The sequence below is a fragment of the Sciurus vulgaris genome, assembly GCF_902686455.1.
Source record: "Sciurus vulgaris genome assembly, chromosome: 8".
Lineage (NCBI taxonomy): Eukaryota > Metazoa > Chordata > Mammalia > Rodentia > Sciuridae > Sciurus > Sciurus vulgaris.
The window spans coordinates 90916837-90932132 of NC_136468.1; the positions used below are offsets into that span (position 1 = coordinate 90916837).

A 15296-nucleotide genomic window follows, 5' to 3' on the forward strand; every position below is an offset into this window, starting at 1 on the left:
TATACACCTGGAACCTCTCATTGTTTGGGGTGTCTGAGGCAATTCAGAGTTAACACCATGATTATTCTGTGAAGTCAGAGTCATTCCTGAATCGTGGGGAATATTCTAATGTTCCCAAAACAACCAGGGAACCAGTTTCAAAGGATAAGGACCTAAAGACAAACAACAGACAAACTTAGGAGAATTAGATGCAATGGATTCAAATAGACTTACCACTTTTTCATTAGTAGAGGGCAGTAGAAAGACACTGAACTAGGAGACTGAAAAATGGTTCTACAGATTAACTGTTGACCTTGGACATAATAAGCAATGTCTTCGAATGACAATTTTCTCATTTCTAAAGTAGAAACTGTAAGATCCACCAGTCTTTTTCACAGACTTCAGAGCAACAAGAATCAAAGACAACATAATGCACTTGAGGAAAGGGGAGTAAAGCTCAGTGGCAGAGAGCCTGCCTCGCATGTGGACATCCTGGGTTCTACAACCAGCACCACACACACAAACTAATAATAATAATGCACTTGATGATTCTGTAAACTATGAAGGATTATTCCTAGTAAACAGAGATCTGGGGGCTTCTTTCTTAAATATTAAGGATAAAGGCCAATTTGAGATAATATTATAAAATCATCACTTTTTAAACCCAGGACAGGTGTCTATTCAATAGTAGCTGCTATAGGTCGGCCTCATTTTTTGGTGAGGCAGAAATGGGAAAAATTTGGTTGGCTTATTAATTTCTCTCATAATACAATATTATTACAGTATAATAAAATAGCTGTACACTGTATTCATTAAAGAACCAGGAGAGGAATCTGCCAGCTTTAAAAAGTAAACTTTGGATATAATACAAACTTTTTACCACAACTACAGTATTTTGATATATTTTATTACAAATAAACAAACATATACATGATTTGTCCATTTATCTTAATAGGCCATTAATCACTAGGAGCCTGACTTTATGAAGCCTGGGCCCTGGACAGAATATTTCAATGTGCACCTATTCCTAAGTAATTAACTCTTACTCACTTCAGCATAGCACACCTCCTTAGTAAAACAGTAGCTGTTAACAAAAGTCCACCATTTTCGTTCTGTCCTCAAGCAGAGACTCAGAAGCTGTTAAAGACAAACAACTTCATTATAACCTATAAATAGCAAGCCTTGGGTTATTGCAAAAGGCTTTGCAAAAATGTCAGTGTCTAACTTTGAGAAAATAGAGGGAAGCAAAAATAAAGGGTGCTGGTTTGTACTATAGCCTGGTCTCATGCTGTGCCATATTCCCAGTTGCGATATTTTTAAAATTGCAATTAAGCAAGTAAAAGGCAGCTTCCTATGTGAAAGTGCAAAATGGCCCAGAAGTCTTCTATTCAAATAGAAGACAAATTAGTTATTCCTTCCCAATAACTGACCCCCAAAAAATGGGTACTTAGAAACCCTAAGGAGTTCTTTACATCAGTCAGAAAAATAATATAAAAATAAAAAAAGAGAACAGAATATTGTTAAAAAATGAACCTTTCAGGACAATAGCCTTCTCTCTTTTTTTAAAAAAAAATTTTAGTTGTAGGTGGACACAATACCTTTATTTTATTTTTTTGTGGTGCTGAGGATTGAACCTGGTGCCTCACATGTGAGAGGCAAGCGCTCTACCACTGAGCTACAGCCCCAGTCCCAACAGCCTTCTCTTTAAAGATGGATGTTATACAACATTGGCAGACACATCTCTACAACTCGTCATGTTTATATGTAAATTCTCTGGCAGATATAAATCCATCTTTGTCTTCATCTTCTTTATCAAAAATATCTTCCACCAAAACATCATGATGACTTTCATTCACCACTGCACCATGCTTTTCAAACTCCTTCTTTAAATACACTTTAACCTACAAAATAACAGATCCCATAAGCAACTTTGATTCAGAAGATACCACACTGTGCTAATCAATATCATAAACATTGACTGGTAGTTCATTTAAATATGTATAAAAAGTGACAAACAATTTATGCTTTATTGCACTAGTGAAAGAATTTTAAGAATTTTTCCCCTTTAAAAACTGTTGTTACACTACAATAGCACAGACACAAAATATTGCTCAGAGGCAAAGATAAAGTTTATACATACCAACCTTACATCAAATGTAAGGTTTTTATTATCTGAAACATACACCATGAACACATATTACCCGCTTTTTTGTTTGCTTGTATCAAGCTGGAGAACTTTTATTCCTATAATTTTAAGCTAGAAAGTTGACATTTAATTTCTTGGGTTTTTTTTTTCTTTTTCTTTTCTTTTCTTTTCTTTTTTTTTTTTTTTTTTTTTGTTTTTGTGGTGCTGGGGATTGAACCCAGGGTCTTAAACATGTGAGGCAAGCACTCTACCAACTGAGCTATATCCCCAACCCAACATTTAATTTCTTAATCCATAGTTAGCAACTAATTTATAAACATTTTTATTTGTTGTTTTTAGATATGCCTTGCAGTAGAGTGCATTTTGACATATTATACATACATGGAGTACAAACCATTCCAATTAGGATACCATTCTTGTGGTTGTACATAATGTGGAGTTTCACGGGGTTGTGGATTCATATATAAGCAAAGGAAAGTTACGTCTCATTCATTCTATTGTCTTTCCTATTCCCGTTCCCCTCTCTCTTTTCTTCATTCTCTTTTTTTAATTAAGGCCCAGCTCCACAAATGAAAAAAATTTTTTACTAAATTTCAGCTTTATAATATTTTATTCAACTAAGGTTTCAAAATATCTGAATTAATTGGTAAGAATAACAGGTTAGTATTTTTTTAAGTTTGACTAGCATTTAAAAATGATTATGAAATTACTATAACTTTTAAAATGTCAAAGTATGCTATGGAGTTTTCATTTTTTGCTTGACTTGGCTAATGGAAAAACACCAAAACTGTTGAATAAAATATACTTTTAACTCAACAGGTACTTGATTAATTTCCCTGAATTTCTCTACATCACTACCAAAATCTTCCAGGATTTTTTCATTTGTTTATTTTTAGTTCCGGAGATTAAACCCAGGGGCACACACACATATGCAAGTGCTCTACCACTGAGTAAATTCCCCAACTTTCTTCTAGGAATTTTTAAGATTTGATTCCATAACTATAGTTCTAGTTCACAAAACTGTAGTTTTATAGTTTAACTTATGAAGAGGAAAAAAATGTGCTCATATAATAACTTCTTGTGTCTTCTTTTGGTCCCTCAATAACCAAAGAAAATTTTAAACAAATTATGCTACATGTTTCCTGACTTAATAAAAAGCTACACTTTCCATTATCCAAACTAAGAAATATTATAGAAATCAAGTTATTTATTCTGAAGTATCCATATATGTCTGTTGGTAGGTCCTCTCAGAATCTTTCCAAATTTTTATGAACAAGAGATTTTAATTACCTATGTACAAGAATCAAATTAAATAAGGAAAAACTTATTTTGCAAAAATAGGACTGGGAGTGTAACTCAGTGGTAGAGCACTTGCCTAGTATGCATGAGGCTCTGGATTTGATGCCCAGCACTGCAAAATAAAAAATAAAAATAAAAATTAATTAATTAAATTAAACGGCTTTCCAATATGTTTGACAAAAACAAGCTATTCATTTTCATTTGTGTTCCCCTGAAGACACTATTGAAATTTGTCCAATTTATTTTTTCCTATGTGGTCAACCATGGAATTCTTTGGAATGGTTGGGAGGTGTGTTTGTTTTCTATTCTTATTTGTGTATTTTTTTGTTTGTTTTGGTGCTAGGAATTGAAGCCAGGGCCTTTTGTATGCTAAACATAGGTTCTGCCCCTGAGCTCTGCCTGAACTCCAGATTTTTTTTTTTTTCTTTCTTTCTTTTTTTTTTTTTTGGTGTGTGTGGGATTGAACCCAGGACCTTGCACAATGCTAGACAAGTTTTCTCCCACTGAATTACATTCCCAGTCCTTTTTAATATTTTATTTCAGACAGGGTCTTACTAAATTTCCCAGGCTAGCCTTAAGTTTGAGATCCTCCTATCTCAAATTCAAGATCCGTCCGCCTCATCCTCCCGAATAGCTAAGATTACAAATGCATACCATCACCTTTGGATCTCAAAATGTTTTAAAATTGGTTATGGTTAGAGTTATGATGTCTGTTTGGACCCCGCTCTCCTTTACTGTTTGGAAGTAGTTTTGGTATCAGCATCTTACTAAGAATAGTTGTCTCGTTGCCAGGTCTTTTCTCTCATCAAATTCTTCTACTGCTCATATGGTTTTAAAATAATCCTGATTAGCCAGGTGTAGTGGCACATGCCCATAATCCCAGCAATTCTGGAGGCTAAGGCAGGAGGTTCACAAGTTCAAGGTCAGTTTGGGTAATTTAATAAGAACGTGTTTCAAAATAAAAGGGGCTGCAAGGAAGCTCAGAGGTAGAGCACCCTGGGTTTTATTTCCCAGTACCACCCAAAAAAAAAAAAAAAAAAAAAAAAAAAAAAAAAAAGCCTACTATTTCCAGAATCTTGTCCACATCCACAGAAAGCTCAGCAAACCACGGTCTGGTATCCTTCTGCTGTACAACCCTGGCTACATGTATGTAAGCTAAAGCTATGATGAAAGAAGGCCCAGTAGGCAAGGATTCACTCGGTAAGCATTGCTCACTATCTTCCATGCAAAGGGGGCAATATGTCTTCTTGGCCCATGTTCTGCATACTGGAGCAAAGGTCTCTAAGGTTGATACACTATCAAGAATAATCCATTGGGCCTGTAATCCCAGTAGCTCAGGAGGCTGAGGTGAAGGTTGCAAGTTCAAAGCCAGCCTAAGAAATTTAGTGAGACCATGTCTCGAGAAAAAAAAAAAAAAAAAAGGCTGGGAATATAGCTCCACGGTTGAGTACCCCTCAGTTCAATCTCCAATACAAAACAAAAAGAATAATGCATTGGTTCTAAAAGACAGAATTTACATTCTAATGTATGATTCATTCTATAAAGAGATTTCTTTGGAAAGGCATATGAAAATATGATTTTGAATACAGAAGTAGCAGCAAAAATCAATCTTGTGTGTAAGAATACTCCACATTACTTTCAGTGCCAAAAACACACATGTAGGAGCGTTTAACACAGGATCTACAATTTTTAGAGAATATCTGGCACAGAAAACCTCTTGAAATAAAACATTGTATAGTGGCAATAACTTTTTTTCTTAATTTAAGATGTTCCCCTAATGCTTGCATAACACATGTAAAATATATTTACAATTTCCAATATTCCTCTGAAACTTAAAGATCTTTTTGTATTCCTTCAACAGATGGTGTTTATCCAAAATCCACTGCATAAACAGGAGCTCTGCTAAAAGGCACCTGCCAAGGAGTGGCCTGCAGAGTGACCATAGACCCAGCCTGTCCAGTAACGCTTCTCCTCTACCAGCTTGGCTTGGTGACAAATCCATAGTGCCTGTTCTTAATCTGAATCTAAATAAAGCTGAGCATTTGGAAGACAGCTGTCTTTCGATCCACTGAATTAACTAGATCTTCTTTTCTATTAAGAGTCAGAAGTTCAGACTCCTCCTAAAAGCACATTAAATGTGACTCTTTTTCACTTGAATAAGTAAGTGTCTGAGAATAGAAGGAACTGTGGGCCTGACTGATCATGCAGTACTGACTGAGCCTAATCATGATATTCCAGTGTCAAAAATTAGAGCAAAGTTCAATCAGTGCCTAGGGTATAATTTTTCATTTTCATTAAGATGTTTAAAAATATAAACAAAACACTGCTCCCCGGGCCTCACTAGATTCACAATAATGCAATTCAACCTGTATTATTTTTAATAATACATACTCTGCCTATGTAGACCATCAGTTTCAACTCCTTCTCGCTGACCCCCAACATGCAAATATATGTTGCATGTTTAAGTGACTTAAAACGGTTTACAAAAAAGGAAAAAGGATGATGAGACTTGATGGATTAATGTAGACTCTATCTCCAGGGCACATTATATGAATAAAACAAATTGTTAAACAGTATGTATAATGTGCTACCTCTGATGTTAAAAAGAGGAAAATAAGAATATGCATTTGCATAAAAGAACATTGGAAAGATGCACTAGAAACCAACGAAACTAGATGCTGTGGGGAATCACAGGGAAAAGGAAGACATGGGTAGGGAGAGATCTCTGATTAAATATTTACATTGGGTTTATTTTTGAACCATGTGAATGCGTCGTATATTCAAAAATTTTAATGAAAAGGAATTATAATTTATCTTGGATAGAAAAAAAAGGGCATATGAATGATAACACTATGTGTGTGATAAATTTAGTGGCTGCCAATCATGACTCCAGGGTTCATAAAAATTTGACTTATTTGAGACTTAATCATTTCCTGGCCATTAGAATAAAATTGACCAAAGTATAAAAAAAGACTTGATATCTGACCAGCTGGGCCAGCATGGAGGGTGTAAGTAGGTAGAAAACAACAACAAAAAATAACATAGGGACAAATATCTACCTCTACTTCTTCTGTGGCAGCCAGGTTAAGACAGGTATGTGCAGTGATGACTGCAAAAACAGAGGTACAGAGGGAATCCCCTTCCTCCCACTCAAATACAGGGACTTGGGGTAGCTGAGGAAAGTCCTATGCGTGGGAAAACCTAGCTCCTTTCTCCAGGTGCAAAGCTGAACAAAACTAGACATACAAATTGCTTGCTGCTAATCTCAAGGAAATTACTACAAAATGCATTTAACAGTCAGTCTGCAGTTTTAAACAGAAACGGTCCACATGAGATACTTTTCAAAACATCTGTCTCCTATGCAGTAACTCCAGATTGGAACTGAGTTAGCAACTTTCGAAGACTCAAGGTGAGAACAAGACACTGAATTCCAAGCACTAGGGAAAAAGAAAAAAGCAAAAGATTGAATGTTTATTTTTCTTTTGGCAGGAGTGGGGATAGAATCTGGGCCATCTAGCTTCTACCCCTGAGCTACATTCCCAGTCCTGAATGGTGCTTTTTAAGTCTCAATATATTTCTTCTAAAACAACAATTTTCCATGAAAAAGTCAACTTTCACAGCATGAGTATTTTAGATGACTTATAAATAAAATTTTACCTAAATAAAAATAAATTTTCCTTAAAAATATATTTACAAAAAATTGAACCACCAAAACAAAACAAATAAACAAAAAGTAGATGTATAGGCAGAAGGAAGGGTCACCTCATGTTTAGAGAGTTTCCAGTCATCATTGAGATCCATTTCTTGGAATGATTCATGCGATCTTGGTCCATTTCGAATTTCTAAGAGATCGATGTTGAATATTAATGTACTCTCTGGGGGAATTTTACCTAACATTAGGAAAGAGATAGGAAGATTTTATTTAAAATATATAAAATTTTTAATCACAGAAAATTTATGGTACTGTACAAAATATTTTTTAACTGAATTAAATGAAAAACCTACCTAAGATTGTCACATATAATGAAGATTACTTGTACTCTAGTTCGATTTCACTCAAATAGAATAGAGTAAGGAAGGAATAATCAAAACTATAGCCAAAGCATCCTATTTTTGGCTTAACATTTAAAAGGAAAAAAGCATATATATGTACATATATGCACATGTACCCAATAGCCTGGACACTAAATTTAAAACATAACTAAGATATTATGTATTATATGTCAAGAATAACTTAAAGGGCCTTGAATAATTCAAGTTAATTATTTTACAAGTGATTTACTAACTTCTAGGTAAGAAAGTCCTGACATACAAGTTCCTACTATAGTCTATCATTTTTACTATAGGAAGACAGTTTATAATTGAGTGAGCTCTGGTGTCAGACTGTCTAAAATTGAAGTTTACATTAGTTCATCTCTAAGTCTCAGTTCCTGCATCTGTAAAATACAGATGATTATATCATCTACCTTAGAAGTCTGTTGGGAGGATGAAGGGAGAAAATACATACAATAAAATAAAATACTCAACATTATGCTTGATAAATAGTAAATTCTCAATGCATGTTACTGAGATATAATTTTCTAACAGCCTTTAAAAGGAATGCAGGAAGGTTCAACATTTTTAAAAAATTAGGAAGCACCCCCTCTGATATAGAACATCATACATAAGTTGCAGACATGTTGAAGAAATTAAAATGAACTTTTGAGAAGGGAGATAACAGTGAAAAGATAAAAGTGAAAAGAGCTTTGTTAAAGTCCCAGGGTACTGAAGAGCAATATCAAACCCTGTTGGGAAGCAGGGACAATTGATTTTTGAAACTTACTAACTTTTAACTATATTTAAAATAAAGGTTTGGGTCAACTTGTTAAGAGTTTCTTAGTTGCTCCCCCAACTCTTATATTTCCATAAAAGAGCATTTGCAAGTTTTAAAGAGACAACATTTACATTGTTATCATTCCAGCTTACCTTTCCAGCTGGAGACAGAGAAGGGACATGCACTACTAGATCGGTGAGAAAACTGGTATCTTTCCAAGGAGGCATGCAAGCATGTACTAAAAGACTAAAAATTAGTGTTAAATACATATTAGGTGAATTAGTTTCATGGCACTCAGTTTGAAGGAGATGACTTAAATGTAGATCTCTACATGTTATGAAGCAAAGTTGAGTTAAATACAGTATGGAGAAAGAGTAATAGACTAATTCTACATTTATAAATATTAAAGTTGAGTCAATAAAGACACAGGATAGTGAAAGAATATTTTTAAGCATTAGAGAAACATTTTCTAGATACTGAATTTTCTTCTCTGAAGAGGGCTATAATTAAAATAAAAACTGAGTTTGGCTAGTAAATCCTATCCTATGAGTATAACTTCCATTTTAGAACATGTCATAATTCAGATCAAGCACCTAGTTTCCTTCTCATGACACTGAGGATAGGAACCCTGATCCCCACTTTAATAGTTAAGCTTAGACCTAAGGATGCTTTGAAATCTACATCATACCAGTGTGGTTCCCTATTTGGTTCTGAGAGCTACTAAATATTTTCTTTATTATATAGCTAATACTTGCTCATTGTAGAGAAATAGGAAGAGAGAACCAGAAGTAAATATAACTCCCAGTATCACAGTCCATTGTTAACATTTTTATTTCCTTATAATTCTTTCTTTGTGTGTATAGTTTTTCCTATAATTATTATTATTATTATTGTAGTATATATACTATAGATTTTCTTTCATATTGCATACATGTTGATATAATTTTTTAAAAAATCTTGGAAAATGCCATTTTTTAGGAACTGGAGTATATTTAATTTTGTTAAACTCTTATCATTACATACTTAGCTTGGTTCTAATTTTTTGGCACTAGAAACAGCAGTGATGGATCTGTCTTTACAAATCTTTCTTTTAATACCTGATTATACCCTCAGATCACATCCTAACACAAGAATTGTAGAACTAACACATACAAACATCTAAAGGCAGCTTGGTACAAATCACCAAGTGGCCCTTTAGGAACACCACGTTCATGTATCTGCCCTGGAACAAACTGGTAAGAAGGTTCTTTGGACCAGTCAGTTGACTTTGCTTCTGCTTTGTGACAGAGAGAGAATTGATTCACTTCAAGTTATACCTTTATTTTTAAATAAGTTACTAAAACTTTTATAAATACATTTTCAAATGAGAATAAAAAGAACCCCTAATAATTGCTATGCTGTGGAGACTTCATGGTTGTAAGCCACATGCAATCCATATGTAAAATTATAATCAATGCCTTCATAATCTATATTTCAAATGTTGGACTCATCAAAACACTTATGTTTAATATTTCTTTTTTCAATGTCAAACAAATTGGTGAGTTTCAGTTTGGGAGGATGAAAAAGTTCAGGAGATACATAGCAATGATATTTGCACAATGATGTTAATGCCACTGAACTTTGTAATTTAAAATGTTTCAAATCGTAAATTGTATATATTTTACCACAATTTTAAAAAACTACCATATTGGTGGTTTCCTATTAGTATTAATAGAGTTCAAGGTTCCAGAACCTCATTTCATCGTTAGTTCAGTTGTCCATTTTGATGTTATGACCTTAATTGGTCATTTCAAATGACTTTCAAGATATAATCATATTTCCTAAAGGAATATAGATAGCCCTCTATTTCTAGGGAAAAGAAAAACACATAGTAGTTACTCTAACTTCTGCCTCCGAATGCAGAGAAGAACTCTAGTGCTATAGTAAGAAAAGTCAAAACGTTATTACCTTTTCCTTCTTTTCCATATCCTAGGGCAGGAGGAATGATGAGCTTTCTCTTCTCTCCTACACACATTCCCTTCAAGCCCTGGTCCCAGCCTTTGAGAGCCTCCAGGATGCCCAAGGTAAACCAAATGGGTTGACCATTGTTATGTTTATGACTATGAGAGAAAGAAAACATTAGATTTTTTTTTTCTCCCAGTTCTGGGGACTGAACTCAGGACCTCATGCAAACTAGGCAAAAACTCTACATATTAGAACTGGTTAGTAACTCCTTTTAAAAAAAAATTGTATGATTCACTTATTCCTACTAAGCATCAGAAATTAATAAAAACAGCTATTCTTTATTTGCCTACACACATCCCTAACTTCATAGTAATTCAATCTACTACCCATCTTTCTTGATGCAAATTTCATACAGTTGACTCATCTTGAGAAGGGCAGAGGGAATAATAATAATAATGAACAACTGTTTGTACATTTACTGTATACAAGGTTTTATTCTAAATTTGCCTCTTTTAATTCTAACAATGATCCCATAATTGGTAGGTTATCTTTGGGGGATTGCTTCCAGGACCCATCCCTCTACCTCTACCTTCCCCCTGATGCCAAAAGATGCTCAGGTCTGTAGTTTTTGCATATAACCTACTGTATACTTTAAATCATCTCTAGATTACCATAATACCTAATAGAAACATAATGCTAGGTAAATAGTTGTTATATTGTATTGTTTAGGGAATAATGACAAGAAAAAATTCTGTACATGTTCATACAGACCTACTCTTTTTCATATATTTTTGATCCATGATTGGTTTAATCTGGGGATACAGAACCTGCAGACAGGGCCAACTGTACCATTATAACTCCCTTGTATAAAGAAGGAAATGGAGGCTAAGTGTGCCAATATTTGATCTTCAATATTCCTAACTCCAAAGATTAAGGTCTTAGCCACAAAGTTATACTTTCCAGGAAGGCCACTGGGTTGCAGTGGAAAATGGCTGCAATGGGGAAGGAGGATAAGAGCCTAAGGAGAATTTGCCACCAACACATGTGGGTCCATGTGCATATGGACACAGAGAGAGACAGGAGCACAGCATTTTATTTCCTGCCTTCAAATCTGGAAGATATGCAGCCTCTCATGGTTCTGATAGGTGGGAAAAGATGCTCTTCAACCCTGAGACCTCACTCACACCCAAGCCTAATTATTTCCCCAAGGGTCCACATGGGGCTTTGAGAGGAACCAGGAATGGTGACTCCTCAAGCTCTGGAGAGGAAGAAAATAGTAAAGATGTTTGCTACATGAGTCACCAGACAGGTCAGCCTAAGATAACCAACCTTCTGAGCTCAGGAGAACCTCAAGGGCTGAGTATGTCTGAGTCCCAAATACTCCCTTTTAATACAATAAGCAAACTGCTCTATTCAAAGATAATCCCATAGGTGGGAATAATAAGTCATTCTACTAGGTTTGTGGGTACCATGGTTACAAAATCTTGGCAAATGCCATTTCTTCCTCTTTTCTGGTCAAAGAAACTTAATATCAACTTTAGAAAATTTGGAAAGGCTAGGAAAAGAATAAAAAAGAAGGAAACAATCTACCATGCAACTCTTAACTTCATTTGGACACATTTCTTCATAAGGCTAAGCTATTTACCGTATACACTATGGTTCTAGAAACGGCAAACATGCTTTACAGGCTGATCATTTCATAACAGAGTTAGCATCTTCTGACTACTTATGTGTAGGCTGTAAGACAACAATCCTCTCATTAGGTACTAGAACATTAATAGTAAACTGTTAAATAATGTCTCATGGCTACCACCAAAATCAGCCCCAGTTTTTGGTCCTATGACCTGAAATAAATTAGACCAGGTCTAAAAAAAAATTAGGCTAGAAATAAGATGTAACTTAAGGCTGCCTCCACCACCTCAGGGATGGGAAGTGAGCCATAGGGGTCCCAGTGTGAGTGAGTCTGTGAGAAGGGCCAACAGCCATTGGCACCGCACTGGGGTAAAAGCATGGTGGCCACCAAGGATTTCTGATGGCTTATATACCTCATTCAGACATACATTTAAAATCCAATAAGAGATACTCTGGTTTCTCTTCAGATCGTATAAATCTTCCGCCTTTTACTAAAATCCAACAAGACATAGCAAAATCCGTCTTGAGTACATGAGAGAGCCAGGATAAAGAGGATGTAAGATGAAGCTGGGACCAAGTGGCTTTAACCAAGGGAGCAGATCCAGCTGAGCTCAGAACAAGATATTTGAAGCCATGGAGTCCTGTGAGGCAGCCTCAGCAGGAATGACATACCAGATACCTCACAAGCTCGTTTTCTTGGTTTCTTAGACTTCTACTTACTTGGTGGTGGGCAGTGAATGATTAATATAATAAAAGTCTCCTTCAAGTCAGCATATTTAAGTTATTGAATTGAAATTACTCAAAAAAAGAAAAGTCACTTTTATAAAGATAATAAAAGCAAAAAATGTGGACTTTTCTAAATTTTGAAAAGGCAGTCATGCTGACTGGAATGGGGAGTCAAGATATCAAGTTGATATCTTGATGTACACAGATGTGGGCTAGAAGGTTATTAATGCTATGAGCCTCCCTTTTCTCATCAAAATGTGTTAGTATTAAAAAGAAAATTGAGGGCTGGAGATGTAGCTCAGTGATAGAGCCCTTGTCTGACATGTCCTAGGCCCTGGGTTTGATCCTCAGCACTGCAAGAACAAAATGGAACAGCAAGAACAAAAAGATGGAGACATAAGGGAATTCAAATACTGATAGGATATTTGATACTAAAGTATTCTATTAATTGATTTTAAGCTGAATAATGACATTGTTCTGAGAAATACAGAGTCTATCAGAGAAAGACACTGAAACATTTTCAGATGAAACCATGATGTCTGAGGTTTGTTTTTTAAATAATCCAATTTTGGTGGAGTGGAGAGAATGAATGGGCAATATGATAATAATGTTTGAAATTGGAAATTGGAATATTGGGTTTATTATCCTGTTTTCTGTACTTTGAATATGTTGGAACATTTTCATAATAAAAAGTTACGAAAACTAAAAAAAAAAAAGTAACTTAAAATTTAAAATGCTATATTACAATGTTGTTTAATATTCACTGTGGCACTGGCCTTGTTGAGAAGAAAGAACAGTTGAGAATTCTATGCCAAGCCATCTTTTTAGAACTTTTTATCTGAGTTTACAGGATTCACAGAGGACAGAGGAGTGTCATTCAATTTCCTGCACAAAAGCACATCTGAAGGCCCAGTAAAAGCAGGATATCCAAAACCATATCCAAAACCAGGTCTAGGATGGGCCTTTTAGCTTCGCTGTTGTAGTTCATGTTATTCCTTCTGCCTGCAATGTCCTTCTCTTTTCCTTCTTCTGGTAAACATCCATTTTTCAAGGCCCATCTCAATTATGGTCTCTGGGAAGTCTCTCTCTCCGCCCTTCTCCTAGAGCATAACTAATTTCAGGCTCTCCTATACTTGTTAGCACTCTGAATGTTTCATACTCTCTCTCACTGAGTCATTTGTCTTCCTCTCCTTTGTATATGGTATACTAGTAGAGGGCAAAAACCTGCTTCTAGTAATCTCTGCATCTCCAGGACCCTACTTATAGCCATTCAATGAGTTTGACAGATGGATAAATGAATGAATGGGTTAGGATGATTAGAGGTCAAAATTTTTGAATTTTCTTAGTCTGTAGCACAGGGCCTGACATGAAGGAAATGGCCACTTAGCACTTCTGGAATGAAACAAATGGAAGCAATGCCTAATTGGAAATCGTTACACTTGGAAACCTGTTCCATGTTGCAATTTGTTTATGGAACAGACAAGACAGTATAACCAACTGAAAATCCTTCATGTAAGACTTTTATAATTACACCTGCCTCATTACTAAAGTCTGATTTTCAGAAGCAAATGACTACTGAAATCATGGTCCTTGACTAAAATGTCATCAGCGAAAACAAAAGTTAAATAGGTCAATGAAATAGCATTAGTATGTTTTATAAACAGGCAAATAAATGATTGTGTATTTGACTCTTGAAGCTGCAATGAAGTTTTAAGCAACTATCACCCAAACCAAATTAAAAATGGAATTGATCCATTTTCCCTAAGGAACACATTTTGAGACATGAAAATTCTTTTAAGCTCAAATACACCCCTGGACATTTTCGCAAAATTTCAGATTCTAGTTATAATTTTTGTAATAGAAAGTAAACAGTTTTATCCAGACCACATGTTCCCAATAAGTCCTTCAAAGGCCTCATTATATAGAATTGGCTTTAGACAATTTTCGTTCTCCAAAGAAGGGAAACAGACATTTCAGTTTTTTGAAAAGAGAGGTAGAACCAACTACACCCAACCTTTCCTACAGGAGAGCTGGAGTAGGTCGGTGGGTTCTTTATTATTTTACCTGCTAGGCATAATTACTTACGTGGAGTGAAATAAGGAGCCGTCCTTTTCTAAGTAGCCCTCATAGTGGACCAACATCAAATCCCCTCCTTTCGTTTTGCGATGGCAGATGAACGGCTTCTGGAGAATTTCAATTTTCACTTCTGGCTCAGGGATCAGAGCTCCACTCAAAGAGGTGACCAACAGTGTCAAGACCGCATTCCTCAAGAAAAACCTCATGTTGTTGGAGCTGGAAAGAAGTCCCTACGAAAACAGAGAAAGGGCCCCTGACTTCATGGAGTTAAAATGCAGCTGAAGGATTAGGGCCAAGGACCTCTGGCAAGTTCAGGACTCCCCCTTCTTCGAAGACGTGGCACTTTACTACCAACAACTTTCCCACGCACTGTGAGCTTACCTTTAAAGAGTTAAACCCTTAGCGGGACCTGAATGGTTCTTACAATGTGTCCTTTTGGAGAGAGCGGTCTCCCATTGGCTAACCGTACTGTCGCTCAGTCGCCTCTCAAGCCAATGACGAGGCCACTGTGTAATTTACCGTTTGGTTGAGCCTGGCAACCACCAGGCGGCGAACCTTCCCGAGTGGTACTAGAACCTGGAGAATCCAAGAATTCCATTATCCCTGACTTTGGGAGAGGGGTGCGGCGCGGAGCTAACCAGAGGAGGTAATATTTACCTCTGTAAAGTAGCCCTGCTGAGC

General features: G+C 35.8%; 1 protein-coding gene across 2 annotated transcripts; it reads right to left on the reverse strand.

Annotated features, from left to right (window-relative positions):
• Window positions 1-1549: 1549 nt before the first annotated feature.
• On the reverse strand, window positions 1550-15006 carry FKBP14 (FKBP prolyl isomerase 14). Of its 2 annotated transcripts, none has more exons than XM_079151831.1 (4): window positions 14625-15006; window positions 10185-10336; window positions 7187-7314; window positions 1550-1880 (listed from the first exon to the last, which is right to left on the reverse strand). In XM_079151831.1, exons 1-4 carry the CDS (start codon window positions 14819-14821, stop codon window positions 1722-1724), a joined length of 636 nt encoding a protein of 211 aa, XP_079007957.1. In that variant the 5' UTR covers window positions 14822-15006; the 3' UTR covers window positions 1550-1721. The 2 variants fall into 2 exon arrangements, with proteins under 2 accessions (XP_079007957.1, XP_079007958.1); XM_079151832.1 differs by lacking the exon at window positions 1550-1880 and adding an exon at window positions 4081-6861.
• Between the last annotated feature and the right edge of the window lie 290 nt (window positions 15007-15296).